This window comes from Stenella coeruleoalba, assembly GCF_951394435.1.
Source record: "Stenella coeruleoalba genome assembly, chromosome: 2".
NCBI lineage: Eukaryota > Metazoa > Chordata > Mammalia > Artiodactyla > Delphinidae > Stenella > Stenella coeruleoalba.
In genome coordinates, this window is record NC_137147.1 from 109,809,817 (window position 1) to 109,832,344 (window position 22,528).

Sequence of the window (22,528 nt, forward strand, 5' to 3'; positions counted from 1 at the left end):
AACACATGGAGATTTCCCAGTGGAACTTTCTACCAAGTTTTTCTTTTTTCACTGTTATCTAAAGTAAAGCAGTTGTTAAACATAGCTTATTTTAATAATTAGCGAGTGGAGTATGATATATGTAAAACTTCATATTTCCATGAATATCATTTAGTATTGTTAATCCTTCCTTCTAAGATATATGGCATAAAATAAAAGGAGATCTCTGGTAAACATAGAATGGGAAAGAGGGTTATAACTCTCAGCTCAAATGAAAGAGCATTGTTTACTAGCCGTATATTCTGCTATCCCATCTTCCTTTGGCCCCAGTCATTTTAAGGTGGCTTAAGCTACACATTATCCCAGGCAGTAGCTCAGCAGTGTCACAATTTGTTACACAAGAGGTGTAAATATGCTTGGTAAAAGTGTTCTTTCAGGTTGAAACTAGGTAATTATGAAGCACGGTATCTTGCTGGTAAACCATTGCTGTCATTGGTGGTGCTCTTCCTTCTTTTCCCGATTTTCCCCTTAGGAAGAGAATTCAATTATTCCTTTGTTCTTTGGGTTTTCAGTGTGCTTTGATCATTTTCTCCCACCTCACTCCCATTCGGCTTCCATTTATGCTTCAAGCCTAGGCCAGGTCCCGTTTTTCTGCAAGCCTTTTCCTAATAAGCCCTTCCCTAATGTCTTTTGTGCTTATTTTAGCATTGGGGGAAAACCAGGTCATTTGCTATTTAAGTGAGACTTCAGTTAGTTAAAGATTATAGGGCTTCCCTGGTGGCGCAGTGGTTGAGAGTCCGCCTGCCGATGCAGGGGACACGGGTTCGTGCCCCAGTTCGGGAAGATCCCACGTGCCACGGAGCAGCTGGGCCCGTGAGCTATGGCCGCTGAGCCTGCGTGTCCGGAGCCTGTGCTCCGCAACGGGAGAGGCCATAACAGTGAGAGGCCCCGCGTACCGCAAAAAAAAAAAAAAAAAAGGTGAAAGATTATATATTTCAAATGTTACCGGTTGTAAATGTCAAAACAGTTTTTTGACCAAAAAAAACAAAAAAAAACGTCATTACTCTGGACACAGTTGGAACAGTGCTCTACCCCCCAGTAAATAGTGTGATTAATGCAAAGTGCGTAACTCCACTGATATTTTTTTCTCTCACTTCTTAGGATCATGGCTGCTGTTCCTCAAAATAATCTACAGGAGCAACTGGAACGTCATTCAGCCAGAAAACTTAATAATAAATTAAGTCCTTCAAAACCAAAATCTTCGTAAGTATTTTGGTTGGTTTGCTTCCATCCAGGCACTAACACACAAGTGAAATACCATCTCTTTCAACTCTTTCATTGTAGAGATGAGGAAATGAAGCTGAGAGGGTCAGTGATTTTCCTACCTTGCAAATTAATGGTAACGCATGTTTTAGCAATGCTAGGTAATGTATTGTTCAGCACCTTTGCATGGTTTCTAGCACATGGTTTTTGTTCAGTAAATATTCATTGAATGAATGAATACAAATCGTGTAAATTTGGGCAGATCGGTGTTTTTAATATTTTAATATAATTTTATATCCTTTTCAAAAACCATTTCTAAGGAAACTATAGCTCTCCAGTTCTGTTCTTTCCTCCAAGCTATATTCCAAACTCCTTCTAACAGTACCTAACATTTTATAATCTTTATTGTGCCCTTACCAGATTCTAGACACCATTCTGTGTGCTTGACTTCAAAGTCACCATTGACCTTCATGTCACTAAATCCATCCGATGTCCAGGACTCTTGCCTCTTTCACTTGTCTTTCAGATTTCAGCATAGCTGGCAGTTTTTGACTCTTCCCCATAAAACTTTTATCAGAGTAGAAACAAGTAGCCACGTTTTTTCGCTTACTCCGTCCCCTCCCTCTGGAGAGGCTATTAATTAAGGACTATGAGCCTGAGAAACAAAGTAGTAGGAATGGTCCAGATACTCTCAAAGCTGAATAATTAGCTTCTGAATAGGAAGAATCAGAGCATACAAAGCATAATTTAAGTTACCTTACACATTTTAAAATCAGAGAGGGAGATAGATTCTTCGCTCGCTCATTTGTGATGCAAGGAAGTAAGTTGTTATATAAATTAGGGTTTTGTTTTGTATACTTGCTGGGTTTTGTATAGTTGCTGGGTTTGTTGAAATTAATCCATCTAATTCAGTTTTTCGATTATTTTTCAGAGGTTTCACTTTTAAAAAGAAAGTATCTTCAGCCAATGATGTGTGTGTAACTAGTGTGTCAGTAGCAAAAGCTCCTGTGTTGAATGATAAAGATGTTACTATTACTGAAGCCTTTTCCTTCAGTGAACCTTTTCCCCACACCACAAATCAGCAGACAAAGATCAATGACTTTAAAAATACTCCAGCTGGACAGCAAACTAAGAGAGTTGGTTCAAAACCGTTATTGCCAAATTTGTCACAGGTTCCTCAGGAAGTTTTATGCACTACCCAGAACACACTGCTTGTAAAGGAATCCCGCGATGCTACTTTCAAGAAATTAGAATTTAGTTCTTCATCAGATTCTCTTATTACCTTCAGTGATTGGGATGATATGGATGACTTTGATACTTCTGGAGATTCAAAAGCATTTGTGACACCACGCCAAAACCACTTCATAAGAGTAAGCACAGCTCAGAAATCAAAAAAGTCTAAGAGGAACTTTCTAAAAGCACACCTTGATAAAACAAATACAGTAAAGACTGATTTGACTCCTTCCTCCTCTGAGAGCAAGCAGGCATTTTTGACTAAGAAACAGAAGGATGACTCAGAATGGTTAAATAGTGATGTGATTTGCATTGATGATGACCCCAATTCCGAAGAGCTTATAAATGAAGATACTCAGGAAAATCATCCTTTAAAAACTCATTTGGGAGAGGAAAGAGGTAAAAATTATTGTTTTATTTCATTTCAAAAGGTTGTATTTATTCAAAGCTAGACATTGGGAACAGCAGCAAATATGATTTAGCTTTTGTCCTTAGGATGTGCAGAGGTGCTTATACATCCTAAGCACCATCTGTTGGCCACGTTCTTGAGGCAGGGCATACTAAGGAAATGAAAGGTTTTATTCTGCTATTTATGTAAACAACAAGGATAGCTCCGTGATTTTATATATGAAGAAATATGTAGAGGGACTTCTCTGGTGGCGCAGTGGTTAAGAATCTGCCTGCCAGTGCAGGGGACACAGGTTCGAGCCCTCGTCCAGGAAGATCTCACATGCCACGGAGCAACTAAGCCCATGAGCCCCAATTACTGAGCCTGCACTCTAGAGCCCATGAACTACAACTACTGAAGCCTGCGCACCTAGAGCCCATGCTCCGTAACAAGAGAAGCCACCACAGGGAGAAGCCCGCGCACTGCAATGAGGAGTAGCCCCCTCTCGCCACAACTAGAGAAAGCCCGTGTACAACAACAAAGACCCAATGCAGCCAAATAAATAAATATAATTAATTAATTAATTTAAAAAAAAAGAAATATGTAGAGAATATAATGCTTAGTGAAATAAGTCAGAGAAAGAAAAATACTATATGATATCACATGTGGAATCTAAAAAATAATAAAAATGAATCTATATACAAAACAGAAACAGACTTGCAGACATAGAAAACAAACTTACGGTTACTAAAGGGGAGAGGGAAGGGGGAGGGACAAATTAGGAATATGGGATTAACAGATACAAACTACTATATGTAAAATAGATAAGCAACAAGGATTTATTGTATAGCACAGGAAATTATACCCAATATCTAGTAATATCCTATAATGGAATATAATCTGCAAAAAAAACTGAATCACTTTGCTGTATACCTGAAACTAGCACAATATTGTAAATCAACTATACTTCAATAAAAAGAAAAGAAAAGAAGCTCCATAGAAGTTAAAATGGCTTCTTAATGGTCTACTGGCTGGTTGGTAGTAGAAATGGGATGTGAAACTAAGCCTTTGTGTTATAATTCTTTTATGGTTTGTACCACCTAATGTTGATGTATAATATGATATAATCATGCTATTAAAGTATTTTAAATTACATGCAAATTGTTTTCTGTTTAGATCTCATAGTTATTAGATGTCTAGAACTTAATAGCTGACGTTAGCCATATGTGGAGGTACCCACGTTATGAAACAGTTGTAAATATGAGACTAATATTTTTAAACACCTGAATCCCATCAAGGTTACTATAGGGTGAGAGAGGACTGAAAAGTGATTGATAATAAGCAAAACTATAGTCTAATCAAACATGTTGCTATTTATGAAGAGAAAATTTGGTTAAAGGTAAACTAGAGAGCAACAGTTTGGCAGTGTTTTCCCACATAGTCAAGAGAGAGACACTCTGGGAGACTTAAATAACTAAGACACCTTTGTGGTAAAGTAGAGATTGTTTATCTGTATAAACAACAGTGTTTGTACAATTATCAGGCTTACTTGTACTTCACTCTTATTTAAGTGTGAATGAAAAATAGAGAAACGAAAGTACTGATAATAAGGATGGTTTCATAATTTAACTGGAGACAGTCATGAAAATCCTTAAGCAAATCGTCAGCCTCAATCCAGCACTCATTGGACTTAATCCAGTTGACTCAATCATCGTTTATGAAGAAACAAGGCAACACTAACGTGTGAGAGGAGAGAACTCGTATTGCACAGAGTGGTGGTAGTGCTTATGACTTGCTCAGAGCGCTCACAAGTGCTCACACCCTGTTCTTTCTGTCTCATTAATATTAAAATAACCTATGTTTATCAGCTGTTTTTTTGTACTTTAGATAATTGTGAAAAGAAGAAAAACTTGGAAGAAATGGAATTACATTCAGTTGAGAAATCTTCATGTGTTGAGATTGATGAAGATGATTATGACATAGATTTTGTTCCACCTTCTCCAGAAGAAGGAATGACTTCAACCTCTTCATCCTCTTTAAAATACTCTAGGTAAAATAGTTTATTAATTAATAAACATTGATTCTGGGGTAGCTGAAGTAATTTTAGTTATGTAGTATCATCTCAAAATTGATTAATTTCATGCTTCTGCACAATTTATTTTGTATCCAAATGAAAGCATCAAGAAGTCCCTATTTATTTACATTTTATTTAATTGTTGGTATTCTAAAGCTGTAAAGTTCCATTATGATTCATTACATGGGACCTCTAAACAGTTTTATGTAATTGATCTTGGCATGTGGAATATAGTCCTAAAGATACTGTATTTCCAATCTCATGTATCTGAAATGACCCAAAACTAACACCTTATTTGTGAAGTGGCTTAGTATGTAATGTGTTCTTTTTCGTCTTTTTTGTTTTTACTTTTTAAAAAATCCAAATAGAATTGATCATTGTATTTGTCATTCACTGAATTTTGGTAAATTAGTGACATGATTGTGGTTAAGTGGTAGTATTATGGGAAAAATAGAGTCCACATAGTTCATTATAGTTCATTAATAGCTGAAAATATTAATAGTCTTTGTTACCTCCATCCTCACCCCAGTCTAAGTCACAGTTCAGTTGAGTGGTCTGGTATATACTCTGCTGTTAACCATATTTTGATGAGAAACAAATCCCTCTAGTATATCACCTGAAGGCAGGAAGGAGGTGTTTGCCTGCGTAACCTAGTTTTCTCTAGGTTTTTGTTTTAACAGGTGGGTTGAGATGTTAAAGGAGGTGGGAAAGGTTGAAGCATGATTGCTGTTAGACAACAAAACAGAAAAACTGTAAGAGCTCCCCTCTTTCACCTTCCAGTAGAAATTGAGACAGAATTGTAGGAAAAAAACTGAGCAACAGTTCATGTAGCATTCATCAGCATTCTCTTTTAACAGGAGCAGCAATTGAGGCCTAAGGAGGAGCAGGGGATTGTCTGGGGTGATAATTAACGGCAAATGGACTAAGATCCAGTGTAGGGTTATTTTCTGGGCCATACCGTTCCCTGTTGACTGCCTGGCTTTTTTCTTTGTTTATTAAAAAAGTGTGTATTGCACAGATAATATTGTAACCACATTAACAGGATACTTACTGGTAGTCTTACAGTCCAACAAACCGAACATTTTCTGTATCCACATTAAGGTTTTTTGTTTTTTTTTAATTGAAGTCTAGTTGATTTACAATATTGTGTTAGTTTCAGGTATACAGCATAGTGATTCAGTTTTGTTTTGTTTTGTTTTCAATTATATTCCATTATAGGTTGTTACAAGACATTGAGTATAATGCTCTGTGCTATACAGTAAATCCTTATTCCTTATCTATTTTGTTTCTGTTCTCCTAATTTGTTCCTCCCCCGTTCCCTAGCCACATTGTTTTGTTTCTTCTCTACATGTGTATATGATTTTTACATTGCCATAATCAACATGTAGCTATAATTTTTCAATCTGCTTTTCTTTTAACATTATTTTTAAAACATTTTACATATTGCTACATAGTCATTATTTTTATTCCTTTTAATGGCTACATAATTTAATGAATTTTCATACCATAATTTATTTTACCTAGATCTTCAGCAGTTGGAAAATGGTTGTTTCCAAGGTAAATTCTCTCTATATTTTTCCATTACAACCTAGTATACATATTTGTATACATTATAAAACTAAAACAGAATTTTCACAAATGATACTGTATGTGCAGTGCACACAAATTTTCTGTTATATTTTATTTCATTTTAATGTGCTGGTTGTGACTTCTGAATTAATTTCAGAGGTGTAATGGTCAGGTAATATATGACAGAAAAGAGAACATGTTTTTGTAACTCCTGTATTCCTAAACCTCTTTAGCTGGGCCTCAAAATCCTCCATCTTCAGACCCCAAATTACCTTTACAGCTTTATCTCCAGTAATGCTCTTACAGTAACCCTAAGCTCAGTAGCGTAATGAGACTTATAACATAGTTATTCATCATTCTTTGATTTAGTTAGAAGATTGCATTCCAAAATCCTGCTTTAGAAAAGTACAGTTGATTCCTGAATATCGAGTAAATAGAATTGTCTTTTTTATCTCTCCTTTGTAAGCTGTCACTTTTCCATACCCATCATTCAAGGTTTCCTCAAATCCTACTTTCTTGGCAAAGCCTTCTCAAGTTCCAGAAAGTGTTATCTTTCTTTGGATTGCCATAGTACCCTCTCTTTAATACTCCTTTAGGACTATTTATTTTGTTACTTTTAAAAAGTATTTTTTATATCCAATCAGACTGACCATGTTTATATGTGTTAATATTGGGGCCAGGGTCTTCCCTGGTGGCAAAGTGGTTAAGAATCTACCTGCCAATGCGGGGCACACGGGTTTGATCCCTGGTCCGGGAAGATCCCACCTGCCACGGAGCAACTGAGCCCGTGCACCACAACTACTGAGCCTGTGCTCTAGAGCCTGTGAGCTACAATTATTGAGTCCACATACCAAAACTACTGAAACCCACGTGCCTAGAGCCCGTGCTCTGCCACAAAAGAAGCCACCACAATGAGAAGCCCGCGCACTGCAACAAAGAGCAGCCCCTGCTAGCCACAATAGAGAGGGCCTGCGCACAGCAACGAAGACCCATGCAGCCAGAAATAAATTATTAATTAATTAATTAATTAAAAATAATATTGGGGCCAAAAGATGGAAAACTTTGAGTGCCAGCTAAAGAGGTTTTAGAATAGAGGAGACAGAAAGACATGTTCCTCTTTTCTGTCACATAGCATCTGACCAGTTGTGGAAAATATTAGAGGAAAAAGTATGCATTTGGTCTAGTCTGTACTGTGATCAGTTTAATATTTTTTAATTTGTAGTGTGTTGAAGGATCTTGACACCTCTGACAGCAAGGATGGTCTTAGCATATCAGAAGACTTGTCAAAATCTGAGAAAATGACTACAAAGCAGCCTAATCAAGAAACCAGCACAAGCTATGATGGTACAAAAGTGTTTGGGACATAACACATATTGTAACTGCTTACTTATGAAAACAAAATAAGATTGTATTCTTAACCTGTGACGGTATAGTACACGATGGTGAGCTCAGTTCCTTTTCCTGTAACAGTGAATCATCCATAATAACCAACCACCATGGGTTAACCATTGTTGCTCGAACAGCTCAGAAACCGAGAAACTTGTTTTCTCACAAGGTGACTTTCTAACAAGTAACGTTTTCAAAATAGACAATGAATTATTTCTCTTACTGAACCAAAATTTTGCCTTCCTGTAACTTTAATCTTTGTGAGATAAGTCTGAAGCGCCTAGCGCTAAATAATGTTAGATCTTTTACCTCTTCTTTATAGGTACTGGTTTCTAGACCTTTCATCCTCCTGGTTCTCTGGGTTTGATTCTTGGTGTCCGCTTGAAGTTTAATACTTTTTGTTTGTTTGATTTGTCTCTAATTCATTTTTAACTTTTCTATTAAATATCTGGTATAAATAATCCAGTAGCACTACAAGGCTTTGAAAAACAGCTGTCTCCTTTCCCACTCCTGATTCCTACTTCCCAGAGGCTTTTTTAGGCTAGAGATTTGTGTCCTTCTATTCTGAAATTTTTTCTGGTATCATTCCTTTTTATTTTGTTTTTTCTTTTCTCTTTCACTCTTCTTGGAACTTTAATTATTGGGCTATTAGACGTCCATTAATTAACTTTTCTATTTTTCATCTCTTGCCTTTTTGCTTTCTGGGAGATTTCCTCAATTTTTAAATTAACTCTTTGATGGAATTTTTCATTTTCATCAAATTAATTTCCAAGAGCTGTGTTGTATTCTCTGAGTATTTCTGTAACGTTTTCTATCCTTGTTTGATGGGTGCTGTACTTATGGGGGGGGTGTGTGCAGGCACACGCACATGTGTAGCGATCTCTGTGTGTTGTTCCTGTTTCCTCTGAATTTCTTTTTGTTTATTTTGGTCTCTGAGTTTATTGTTAGAGATGTTCCTGAAAAACCTGATGTTGTAGGCACTCTTCTAAGTGCCTTAATATTAACTAATTTAATCCTCACAGTGATCCTTTAAGGTGGTTTCTGTTATCCTGTTTTACAAATAAGGAAACCCAGATACAGGAGAGTTAAATAATTACTCATGGTCATAGAGTTAGACAGCAGCAGAGCTAGGATTTGAACCCAGCAGTCTTAAGGCTCTTGAGTTTACATTGATAGCCACTGCAGTATACTGTTTCTGCCTCATTAAGTTTCACTGGTTAAAATGGTTAGTGAGGACGAGAGCAAGGACAGAGTCCCACAGAATGTCATTAGCGGCCTCCCTCTCAGCTGACATCAGTCCCTTCATCACCACTTCTTGTTCATCTTGTTACACGTCTGCCTTCAGACTGTTTCCCTCCCTTGTCCACGGGGATGCAAAAGACTCAGTCATATGACTCTAGAAGTTCAAGGTCTGAGGCAGCAAGAGGGAACAGGTGGGACATTGGCTCTAGAGTGATGCAGACCTAGTATACAAGCCTGCCTCTTCCCACTCCTGGCTGGGTGACTATGCCTAATTAATTAACCTTCTTTGGACCTCAGTTTCTTCTTCTGTTAAATGAGGAAAATAGTGCCTGCCTTGCCCAGTAGTTGTCAGGATTCAAGGTAAAGTGCCCAGCATACTGTAGGCCTTCAATAAATGGTAGCTGTCATTATCTGCTAGTCTAGTAATCCTTTCAAAGAAGGAAATACGTTGAGATGGCTGGTTTATTTTTATGAACTCCTGCTAACTCTATAATTGTTTCCTTTTTTTCTTAGAGCTCACAAAGCAGCCATTTGATAACATGTTCTGGAACTTTGCCTTGAATTAACTTTAAGATCACCAGCCTGAAGCTTTTGGCATCCCTTTAGAATTTTTTTGAAAATTAAAACAATATTTGCCTGTCTTCACTCTTCCATCACCTCTCCTATTCACTAGATGCCGCATGCATCAGTGACATTTTCTTTGCAGGTTTCCTTTGTACTCTGAGGTGTAATCTGTCTAGACGAAGACTTGAGCTCCTTTCCAATAGCTGTATTTCTCTGAACGTGTCTTGGTTTTCATTTCCTTTGGACTGTTGTTTATGCTCCTCTCTCCAATCCAGTGCCCATTCTCCTTGCAGAGAAAACAGATGTGAAACAGGAACCCAGCAAGTCCACTTTTACCATTTCATACTTCATGACCCTATTTACATCAGCCAAAACTAGTAAAAGTCCACACCCCCAGGTCATTTTCACACAGACGCATGCGTCCCATCGTCTGTGTTCTGTCCCCACCACCACCCCTGTCTGTCCTCTCTTCCTCTCCTTCCAGCCCCTTAGACCCTTCAACCAGCTGCCCTCGGTCAACAATTTCCCAGTAGTGTCATTCTCTTCTCTGATTGTCTTCTGAGAATACTGTTGCCTCTGCAGCCCACCTAAACTGTTTATTTCTCCTGCATACCTTAGGCCCCAGAGGTAGGTAGGCATCTTCCTTGCTTCCCATTGCTACCCTAACCCATTTTTTTTCTTTCCGTCATATAAAGCCACCCCTCCTTTGACATTATTTCTTAGTTACATAGCTGAAATTTAAAAGTGTGAAGTGGGCTGGCCAGATTCAGATGTCCAGACATTGTTATCAGGAATTTCTCTCTTTCACACCTGCCTTCACTCTCTTCTCTTTCATCCCACCTCTCCGTCTCAATCTCCCATTTCCTTCCATCTCTGTTTTCTGCTTTTCCTTGTGTTGGTCTTATTTTCAAGCTTGTGTTTTTCTCCGTGGTGGCAGAGATGGCCACCAGCAGCCTGTCCAACTTGTTAAAGAGAGAGGTCCTCTTTTCCAGTCAGTCGAAAAACTCTTAGATCTCATTCTCATTGAGCTGCCTTACATCAGATGCCCACTGAGGACGTGGGAGTGGGGATGGGAGTAGTCTCCAAAAAGAAAGTCCAAGTGCTGTACTGTTAGGAAACACTGGTTGGCAGGCAAACCAGAGCAACAGGTGAGGTTCTTACCTGTCCACACTTTATAATGTACTTTGTATGGGCATGGTGAGATTTACACCTGAAGTTAGTAAAACATCATGAACTTTTGTATCTTACAACAACTTTGGTTACCCTAAGAGAAATAATAAGAATTAACATGAAATGAAAGGATAGCATAGTTATGAGCTCTTATGATCTAGAATAGAGACAGTATGACTTCAAATTATTTCATAGGCAGATAATGGGAGAATATATGGTTGTTTCTAATCTCGTTTGTAAACTACTTCAAGTTTTACATGCATGGCTTTCAAATTGTTAAGTCTTTTTTGTTGTTGACAAAAAATATTAACAACATAAATACTTTATAGCTAGACAGATAAGTTTACAGCAGCAACTTATTCGTGTGATGGACCATATCTGTGAATTAGTTGACACTATTCCTGATGACAAGCTGAAAACTTTGGATTGTGGGAACAAACTGCTCCAGCAGCGGGACATAAGGTATCGATTTTTCTCCTTCTGGAATATATCTGATTGCCTTTCCAACACTACTGTAAGTCACAAATGTATGGGGCAAGATTTCCAGGCATTCTGGCCAAGAAATTGAATAAGATAATTATCACTTTGTCTTTTTTTTTTTAATTGGAATGTAGTTGATTTACAATGTTGTGTTGGTTTCAGGTATACAAAAAAAGTGATTCAGCTATACATGTACATATATCTATTCTTTTTCAGATTCTTTTCCCATATTGGTTATTACAGAGTATTGAGTAGAGTTTCCTGTGCTATACACTGTGTCTTAAATTTATTACTTTTTCAAATGAGGGCTACCTGCGCCGCGGTGGCTACCGCCAGCAGCAGTCTCAGATGGCCTACTGATTGCTTGACTTCAGTCCCCAGTGCCCTAAACCATTCAACATTTAGGTCCAGCCACACCCCAGTCATTAAAAGTCTCTTTAAAGTTGCTGCAAAAAACAACAACAACAACAACAACTGTTCCTTTAGCATTTGTATTCAAATTTTTAAGGTTGGAAGAAAGAGGATATATTTTGCCACAATCTGGCATGAAAACTAAAGATAAACTTGTGTGCCTACCATAGCTGACTACTTATAATTAATTTGATGTTCTGTGCTCTCTCTTCAGAAGGAAACTCCTGGCTGAAGCAGATTTTAATACGAGTGATGCCAGTGTTCTTGGCTCATTGTGGAGATGCAGGCCTGATTCACTTGGTAGCTCTGTGAAGGATATGGCATCTGTTTCCCCACCTTGTGCATTTCCAAAGGGTGATTCCTGTCCTACAGGGAATTCTGTTAAGGAGTTCACTTTTCCAAACCTTCCCTCAAATTCCATTTCTACTGGGGAGTGTTTACTGACTCCTACCCCAGGAAAGACAGGATTCTCAGCCACCACCAAGAATCTCTTTGAGAGACCGTTATTCAATTCCCATTTACAGGAGTCCTTTGTAAGTAGCAACTGGGCTGAAACACCAAGGGTTGAAAAAAGAAATGAAAGCTCTTATTTCCCAGGAAATGTTCTCACAAGCACTGCTGTGAAAGATCAGAATAAACACACTACCTCTATGAATGACTTGGAAAGAGAAATCCAGGCGTCCTATGATATTGACAGTTTTGACATAGATGACTTTGATGATGATGATGATGACTGGGAAAATGTGATGCATAATTTAGCAGCCAGCAAGTCTTCCACAGCTGCCTATCAACCTATTAAGGAAGGTCGGCCCGTTAAATCAGTATCAGAAAGAATTTCTTCTTCAGCCAAGACAGACTGTCTTCTGGCATCTACTGCTCAGAATAAAAACTTCTCAGAGTCAATTCAGAATTACACTGGTAAGTTTAAAATAAATTGAATGCTTATATTTTATATGAAAACAAAACTGTCCAAAATAGGAATCGTATAAGAAAAACCATAGCAAATCATCATGGCCTGAAAACAACATTGTTTCTATGCAAATTTCTGCTGATAATATGAATTACAAATCACAATTTCAAAAGCAAGTTGCTCTTTTGTCTCTGTAGCAGCTGTAGTTTTATAAAATGTGTAATTATAACCTATTGTAGTAAAACTCTAAAGTCATTACAAATGTGCTTTGCCTTTAAATTAACATTTTTCAGTCCCTAAAACAATAAAGCTCATGAGGGCCAAGTTTTTAATGATTATGGGGGATGGATAAAAAGCAAAGCTGAATTTATGTTAAAATTGTAATTGTGTGTATTTTTAGAATTCTGGATTGATGAGAACTGATCAGTTTATAAAGTAGAAACATGTTTTATGTCTTCAAATATTAAAATTTAGGACAGCCTAAGAAAGGTAAGAAGTCAGAAATTTCTTAAATCAGTCAAGTTATTTCTTTTGGTCTAGAATCATTTTAATTCATTCAGCAGATATTTATGGAGTGCCCACTGTGTGCCATGTTCTGTGCACAGGTCCTGGTAATAGATGAGTAATGAAGAGTTCCTGCCCTCTTGGAGCTCACAGTTTACTGAGAGAAGTTTTTGGAAGAGTGAAATTAGACGTTGTAAAGGCTGCAGAGAAAACCCAAAATTAATTTTAAAACCTTACATCTACCCTATAAAGTTATCAAAAAGTGGGTTTTTTTTAACTGAAACAAGTTTATACGTGTAAGTTTTTGTAAAGTACAGTCCTCCCTGTTTTTGCCATTGATGACTTAATGCCACGGAGGTTGTTCTTACAGTTCCTCTGTTGACCTTTAAAATAACCATTAATGGATTTATTTTTGTGTCATGTTTGGGCATGTCATACTTGGTGTTCGCAGTTATCTTTGCGGTGGTTGAGTGCCGGGGTTGATGTAACCGCCAGCACTGGCGTGAGCACCTCTTGTTCTCTGTGCGGAGCCAGAGTTGCAACAGCGAGGAGGCAGCATGGGGGTGGGCGTGAGAGACGCCATGGAAGAAGAACCAGAGGAAGTTGGGGTGATTCTGCGGTTTCAGACCCAGTGACTGGGAATACCGTGACACTGTTAACAGAAACAGGGAAGTCAGGAGGCAGGCAGATTTGGAGCAAAGCTGAGGAGGGCTGTTTTAAGGCTTGTTGAGCATGAAGTGTTGGGAAGTCGTTCAGGTAGAAATGTCTGGCGGACAGTTCGAGGTGCGTGCAGGACTGGAACTTAGGAGGGCATCCGTCAAGTCTTAAGAAAGAGATCTAGGCGTTGTGTGCACATCGGTGATGTTTAAGGTTATAGGACTAGGAAAATTCCAAAAAAAAAAACCAGTCTAAAAAACCCAGTCCAAAGTGTCCAAAAGATTCCCAAATTTAAGGGGCAAGTGGAGGAAATGGAGCCAGGATAGGGAATTTAAAGCGAGTAGAAAACCCATGATTATCTTGAAGGTCAAGAGAGAAGGAGAGGGCTTCCCTGGTGGCGCAGTGGTTGAGAGTCCACCTGCCGAATCGGGGGACACAGGTTCGTGCCCCGGTCTGGGAAGATCCCACATGCCGCAGAGCGGCTGGGCCCGTGAGCCATGGCCACTGAGCCTGCGCGTCCGGAGCCGGTGCTCCGCAACGGGAGAGGCTACAACAGTGAGAGGCCCGCGTACCGCAAAAAAAAAAAAAAAAAAAAAAAAAGAGAGAGAAGGAGAGAATAAATAGTAGTGGTAGATGCTACAGAAAAGTCAAGGAAAGACTTGAATTTGGCCCTTAGGATGTCTCTGGTGGCTTTGACACTGGACAGCGAGGAAACCCTGATAAACAGGTAAAGAAGGATGTGCTGCAAGGAGACGTACACCAGTGATTATGCAGGGCAAAGGGTTAAAATGCTAAAACTGATTTGTTACAGTAATGCCCTGATTTCTCTTAACATTGATTATTTTCTTAGACAAGTCGGAGCAAAGTTTAGCATCCAGAGATCTGAAACACGAGCGTTTCCAAAGTCTTAATTTTCCTCATACGAAAGAAATGATGAAGATTTTTCATAAAAAATTTGGCCTGCATAATTTTAGAACTAATCAGCTAGAGGCGATCAATGCTGCACTACTTGGTGAAGACTGTTTTATCTTAATGCCCACTGGTATGTATTTTTAGATATGAATTGGCAGGAATCCATTGGCAGATGTTAAATGAAAGCCCTTTAATAAAAATAAAAAGAACCTACACAGTATTTCTATCATTTAGGGACCTCTAAACCTCCCATGCCATAGTTAGGAAAGAGTATCACCTCAATCCTCTATTCTAGTTGTTGATATGATAGCATTATTGCCCTTTAAGATTTTCAACTCAAAGCTCGTTGTGTTGAATTGATCTAGGATTTTCCTTTGGGAATTTTTCTTTTTTCTAGTCGAAATTAGCCTGGAACATGAGCCAAAAAGTTACTGTCAGAGACCACGACCATTTCTGGCAGTTTATCTGGTACAACCTAGTGTTGTATGGTGGTTAAAAATCATCAGCTTTGGAGAGATGCCCTAGGCTTAAAGCACAGTTCTGCCACTTATTAACAGTGTGGACTTGAGCAAGGCACTTCACTCCCTGAACCCCAGTCTCCTCGTGTGCGCAGTGGGGATAATACCAACATGCCCACTTCACAGAATGTCTTGAGGATTAAGTGAAAAGCATTGAGTGTAGTTCTTTCTTGTCCTCAGTTTTGAAGAGATCCAGGACTTTTCATCATGCTATTAAAGTTTATAACAGCTGTTCAATGATTTATAGTCATCCAAATAAGAATATTAAATAAGCCATTAGGATAAGAGGCATGGGGACACTGTAAATCAACTATACTTCAATTAAAAAAAAAAAAGCAGCAGCAGCATAGGGAGTTTGGAGTTTCATTATTCACATGTAGTCTTCCCTCTGCCTTTTACTCACCTTTGTTGTGACCTTCGATCAGTTGTTGCCATCGTCATTAAATAATGTTGCCTGGGTATCCGAATTTTTTCAAGCTGATTTTAAATTTTAGACAGTGTTGGTTTGTTTAATCAGCAGCATTTCATACTTCATTAACTTGTTCAGTCTGTGTCTTCTGATTTGACTCCAATTTGGTACTCCAAAACTAAAGCTGGAGAGGACCCTGGCATTGATCTCGTCCAGAGGTTTGAGGCGTTGGTTCAATGGTAGAATTCTCGCCTCCCTCGTCCAGTGGTTTTCATGGCTTTCCATTATCCTCTAGGGTTTCAAGGGGGCATTTTTCAGGGTCTTTCTCAAGTAGACTTTTAAAGTAATTCTGTTGCATTTAAGTTTCCTGCCCTGATTCTTGCTTTTGCTATGATATGCACATACATAAGATGTCCCAAGAGATCATTTTTACACATTTAAATTGCCCAAGTATTTTGGCTCATTCAAATATGGCATATTTTGGCACCATGGAGAATATCACTTGGTGTCCTATTAGTTAATTACTTTAAATATTATATGTAATTTATATTGTAACTTTTGCCTTCATACTCTCAAAATAGAATCTGACAGATTTTTTTGTTGTTGTGATTTCTTTTAGGAGGTGGTAAAAGCTTGTGTTACCAGCTCCCTGCCTGTGTTTCTCCCGGGGTCACTATTGTCATTTCTCCCTTGAGATCACTTATAATAGATCAAGTCCAAAAGCTGACTTCCTTTGATGTAAGTTAAAACACTACCAATTATAATAAAAATGCTAATAAAAACATAATTTAAAAACAATTATATTTCAGTACTCTGGGTAACCTTTTTCATTAAATAGTTCATGGATTATAAGAATAAAGCACGGCAGTTATATTAAGTTGTACATTTAAGAACAAGTCTTTGAGAATTCTGGTACAGGTAACCTTCTGGAATTCAGTCTGATTTTACTCTAGAAGAATGTATTTTGGTAAGAACTTTTAACCTGTATTTTACTGATGTAAATTTTTTTTTCTAATATGGAAGGATTTCTTTTTTTACTCCTGTCAGATCAGCTTAGTTCTCTCTCACTCCCTTAATATCTTAAAATGTATACACATGTGCATGCCCACGCACATATGTCCTTTTTCCTCCTGGCTGAGGTTAAGAAAGTATATGAATACAGTCTATTAAATCCTACATACTGTGATCAAACAGAACTGTGTTCAGCTTTATGAACCACCACCCCTCAACAAGACCACTGGTTTGATTTTTCTTCCCAAGCATGTTTTAGTACAGTGATGGTAGCCATTGTTCAGCCATTCATGATGTTATGGTCCTTTCAGTGTTGGTATGCATTAAAACCCAAAAGATGCATTTACCTTAAAAAAAAAAAATGTGGTCATACATTAGGACTGGAACCTTCTGGATGCTGAATTCATATTTATCTTACTTACAGATATGAAAAGCTAAGGAAGTAAAGAAATGGGAAAAAGAAAAGAAAAGTAAACAATGGGAAGAATATTTGACTTATGGTTAACAAGGGTTTTTAAAAAATATGTACTGATTACTTTTTATTATGTTGAGATTCTCTTTCCTTTGACAGGTGTGATATGTGACTTGTAAAATATTTATGAAACCTACGGATAAATGTAATCTTGATCAGATTAATGGGTAAAATTTAAATTGTTTACTACTTTTATGCTTAGATTCCGGCTACATATCTGACAGGTGATAAGACTGACTCAGAAGCTACAAATATTTACCTCCAGTTATCAAAAAAAGACCCGATTATAAAACTTCTTTATGTTACTCCAGAGAAGGTTTGTATTTATATCATTATTTTAAAATACTATATTAAAGCTCTTTTAGAAAAACAACCCATTTCTCCCTACTGAGTAAGGAAAAACCCAGTCTTTCCCTTCTGTGTTTCTCTCCTTTACTGCTCACATAGAATATTTCACTTCTAGTCACCAAATGTATGGAGGTTTTTCCTTATATCAAGTGGTTCTCTGTCAACTATCCAGAGATAGTGTCAGGTCCCACAGGTTAAGGGCTCAGTCCCACAAGATTCTTACCACTCTGCTTCAGGGGCCAATCCACAGGGTACTCGCAACTTCTGTCTGACTTGGCTACAAATCAGAGGTTCCCGTGACCTCCTCCTGCTTGAATTCAGTGACTTGCAAGAGCAGCTCACAGAACTCAGGGAGACACTTACTTACATTTACCAGTTTATTAAAGGCTATGGTAAAGGACACAGATAAACAGTCAGATGAAAAGATACACAGGGCAAGGTCTGGGAAGGTCCTGAGCACAGGAGCTTCTGTCCCTGTGGAGTTGGGGTGCATCAGCCTCCAGTACATGGATGTGTTTGCCAACCTAGAACCTCTCTGAACCCCATACTTTTGGGATTTAATGGAGGCTTCCTCACGTAGGCATGAACAATTATTGACTCCACTTCTAGACTGACTCCCTTCTCTGGTGGATGGGGGTAGGACCGAAAATTCCAAGTTTCTAATCATGGCTTGGTCTTTCTGGTGACCATCCCCCACCCAGGAGCCCACCCACAGTTGCCTCAAGAGAACAAAAGATGCTCCTAGTGCTCTTTTTTTTTTTTTCGCTGCATTGGGTCTTTGTTGTTGCGCGTGGGGTTTCTCTAGTTGCGGCGAGTGGGGGCTACTCTTTGTTGCCGTGCACTGGCTTCTCTTGTTACAGAGCATGGGCTCTAGAGCGCAGGCTCAGTAGTTGTGGCTCACGGGCTCAGTTGCTCCGTGGTACGTGGGATCTTCCCAGACCAGGGCTCGAACCTGTGTCCCCTGCATTGGCAGGCGGATTCTTAACCACTGCGCCACCGGGGGAGTCCTGCTCGTGCTGCTTTATCACTTAAGAATTTACAAGAGTTCCAGGAACCCTGTGCCCAGGAACTGGGAGCAGAGACCAGTGTATCTTTTCTATTATCTCATAAAAGCCCATTAGAATATGTATATTTTAAATTTTTTGATATAATTTCTGATGTACAGTTTAGTGCAAGAATTCCTGTATAACTTTCACAGGAAACCCCAAATGGTAGCATTTTACTGTAATTGCTCTATCATTCTTTCTCTCTTTTTCCCTCAAACATTTGAGAGTAAGTTGCAGACATATCCTTTTAACCCTAAATACTTCACTGTACATCTCCTAAAAACAAGGAATTCTCTTGCATAACCTCAGTACAGTTATCAAAATTAGAAAATATTCATTGATGCAGTACTATTACTTTATCTGTAAACCTTATTCCAGTTTCACCAGTTGTCCCAATAATATCCTTCCTAGCAAAAGAAAATCCTAGATTATGCATTGCATTCTGTCTTTCATGATTTTGACAGTTTTGAAGAGTGAAGGCCAGTTGTTTTGAGGACTGTCCCTCAGTTTATGTTTCCTCCTGATTGGATTTGTATTCGTCATTTTTGAGGGGAATATCACAGAAGTGGTGATATGTTCTCAGTGTATCCTATCAGGAGGCATTTGGTGTTGATTCATTCTATGTTACTGGTGATGTTAGTTAACTTTGATCATTTGGTTAAGGTGTTGTTGTCTGCCAGACTTGCACTGAAAAATTACTCTTTTTTTGTGATTATTAATTACAAAAATAAATTAATTTTTTTTTGTAATTGTAGGTATCCTGTTATGGAATACTCTTGAGACTATGTAAATATCCTATTACTCATCAGACTTTGACCCAAGAGTTTCCTCATCCATTGATGATTCCCCATCAGTTATTATTGTAGTGAGTGCCAAATGATGATTTTTTTCCAATTTAGTTGGCATTCTGCTGTAAGGACAGGCTTTTCCCTTTACCCACATATTTATTTGTATCAATATGAAATCATGGATTCTTAATTTATTCAGTAGGTTATAATCATTTACTATTATGTATTTTGATGTTCTAATTGTCCTAGGTTTGGCCAGTGGGAAGGCTCCATCAGACTGGCTTCTGTGACCTTTTGACATGTCTATCAAGACATGGGTGCCAGAGATGGTCATTGCTACTGGCATGTCATTGCTTCCAGGCCCAGTTATGGACAGAGCTACAAAATATAAATATATGTACATATATATGTATATATGTACATATATATGTATATATTTCCCCCAGACAACACACACACGTTACACACGTCTGTAACCCTGCTACCAGTGTAAACATGTGGTGGCTCCCAAATACACTGAGGAAGAAAAATTCTTTTAGAACCACTGACCTAATACAAAACTGTTTGCTAAATGTGGGTAAACATTCTAAAATGTCTCATTTGCTATTTCCTATTACTTCTAATTCTATTTGTAGATCGAAATCAGAACCAATTTTATGTGGAGGTTTTAATACAACTTAAGTCATAGTGGAACTTAAAGACAACCAAATCCTTAAGGTGATATGTTTAAATGTTTTTAAATGTCTGATTAATGCATTTCTGGTCTAGGTCTGTGCAAGTAACAGACTGATTTCTACTCTGGAGAATCTGTATGAGAGGAAGCTCTTGGCACGTTTTGTTATTGATGAAGCACATTGTGTCAGTCAGGTAAATACTGTTCTCTATGTCTTGAGATAGCAATAGATTGTACTACCAACAGTATATATATTTTCAGAGCCAAGAGAAAAAGTATTGAGTGAATTATTCTGCTATTTCACTGAAGAATAAGGTGGTTCTTAATATAGTGAGCAGTCTTTGCTTTATATAAGGAAGATCCAAATAGTCTGAAAAGCAGTATTTTTTTTTTTTTCCAACTAGTGGGGACATGATTTTCGTCCAGATTACAAAAGAATGAATATGCTTCGCCAGAAGTTTCCCTCTGTTCCAGTGATGGCTCTTACTGCCACAGCTAATCCCAGGGTACAGAAGGACATCCTCACTCAGCTGAAGATTCTTAGACCTCAGGTGTAAGTTCTCGAAACTTACTAATTTTGAAACCCTGGGGCAGTGGTTCCCAGATTGCTGCACATTAGAATCATCTATGGAGTCTTAAAAATCCCAATGCCCAGGTTGTACCCAATGCCAATTATATCAGAATTTGGGGGGCTGGGAGCCAGTATGGTTTTTGTTTTTTGTTTTTTCGGCTGCATTGGGTCTTCGTTGCTGCGCGCAGGCTTTCTCTGGTTGCGGCAAGTGGGGGTACTCTTTGTTGTGGTGCATGGGCTTCTCATTGCAGTGGCTTCTCTTGTTACAGAGCACGGGCTCTAGGCATGCCAGCTTCAATAGTTGTGAAGCGTGGGCTCAGTAGTTGTGGCTCGCGGGCTCTAGAGCTCAGGCTCGGTAGTTGCGGCGCACAGGCTTATTTGCTCCATGGCATGTGGGATCTTCCCGGACCAGGGCTGAAACCGGTGTCCCCTGCATTGGCAGGCGGATTCTTTTTTTTTTTTTTTTTTTTTTTTTTTGCGGTACGCGGGCCTCTCACTGCTGCGGCCTCTCCCGTTGCGGAGCACAGGCTCCGGACGCGCAGGCCCAGCGGCTATGGCCCACGGGCCCAGCCGCTCCGCGGCACGTGGGATCCTCCCGGACCGGGGCACAAACCCATGTCCCCCGCTTCAGCAGGCGGACTCTCAACCACTGCGCCACCAGGGAAGCCCTGGCAGGCGGATTCTTAACCACTGTGCCACCAGGGAAGCCCCAGAATGCAAAATTTTTATTTTAATCTTACTTGAAGAGGAGTGTTTGTATAAAATTTGGGGGAAAAAAATATTTTCTTCCATAATTGATTTACATTACAACATTATATTTAAGGTGTCTTCAGGTTCTAGTGAAGAACCCACATGCTAGAAATTTGCTTCTACAAGTACTCCATTGATCTATAAAAGCTTTTATTTATTTATTTTTTGCGGTACACTGGCCTCTCACTGTTGTGGCCTCTCCTGTTGCGGAGCATAGGCTCTGGACGCGCAGGCTCAGCGTCCATGGGTCACGGGCCCAGCCGCTCCGCGGCATGTGGGATCTTCCCAGACCGGGGCACGAACCTGTGTCCCCTGCATCGGCAGGCGGACTCTCAACCACTGTGCCACCAGGGAAGCCCACAATCTACTATTCTTTTAGACTAGTAATATTAATTGCCAAATGCCCATAGTTAAAAGAAGTGATATAAATTCAATTCACCTTTTGAATAACCTTTTGAAAGTGTAGAATTTGTCATTTTTGTTTGAGTAAACATTGCACATACAGGTTTAATATCTTTTCCTAGTAATGTGCGGGGGAGGTCTGCTTGGAAAAGTAATAGATTGTACATTTCCTGAGTCTAGCATGTGGTGCCCTGTGCATATTTGGCACTCAGTAAGAATGAATAAATGAAACATATGGAGGAACTTTGGTAAATGTGGGTAAAATATGAAAATTTGGGCAGGTCTGTTGACTCCTTAATATATTTGGTACTTCTATATTTGGGAGAATTTAAATCCCTGAGTGGAAGTAAAAGATTTTAACAAACACTTTCTGTTACATTTTTTTCCTTATCTTCTTTTCTGCCCATAGGCCTCTTGTTTGGATTACATTTCCCAACTGCTGCTATGTCATGGCCCTGGTGAAGGCATGTGTCCCTAGGGTTGAAGCCATGGCCCCCATGCTTCTCTCCTACTGCCAGTCTGTGATAGTATTCTTCATCTTTGGGAAATATGAGGATGGAAATAAGTAAAATGGATTGACTTTATTCCTTTTCCTTAGGGCCTTAAAATACAAACTGAGAAAGAGAAAAGAGATAGACATTTAGACAGTAAATACAACAATAATACTATAATACCACAATAATAGCTAACACTTACATATCTAGCCTATACAATGTGCCAGGCACTGTTCTTGGCATTTTATGTGTATTGACTCATTTATCCACACAAAAGTCTTATGAGGTCAGTGCTCCTATTTCC

At 38.8% G+C, this 22,528-nt stretch overlaps 1 protein-coding gene across 3 annotated transcripts in view; it reads left to right on the forward strand.

Moving 5' to 3' along the window:
* Window positions 1–22,528, forward strand: part of BLM (BLM RecQ like helicase) — an 86,414-nt gene that overhangs the window by 21,503 nt on the left and 42,383 nt on the right. For all 3 annotated transcript variants that reach the window (XM_079910133.1, XM_079910134.1, XM_079910135.1), the window contains exons 2-12: window positions 1,141–1,242; window positions 2,174–2,874; window positions 4,751–4,913; window positions 7,729–7,850; window positions 11,198–11,330; window positions 11,974–12,677; window positions 14,681–14,872; window positions 16,289–16,407; window positions 17,355–17,468; window positions 20,103–20,201; window positions 20,412–20,560. In XM_079910133.1, coding sequence (XP_079766259.1) covers window positions 1,145–1,242; window positions 2,174–2,874; window positions 4,751–4,913; window positions 7,729–7,850; window positions 11,198–11,330; window positions 11,974–12,677; window positions 14,681–14,872; window positions 16,289–16,407; window positions 17,355–17,468; window positions 20,103–20,201; window positions 20,412–20,560 — 2,594 coding nt within the window. In that variant the 5' untranslated portion in view covers window positions 1,141–1,144. The remainder of the gene's footprint in view (window positions 1–1,140; window positions 1,243–2,173; window positions 2,875–4,750; window positions 4,914–7,728; window positions 7,851–11,197; window positions 11,331–11,973; window positions 12,678–14,680; window positions 14,873–16,288; window positions 16,408–17,354; window positions 17,469–20,102; window positions 20,202–20,411; window positions 20,561–22,528) is intronic.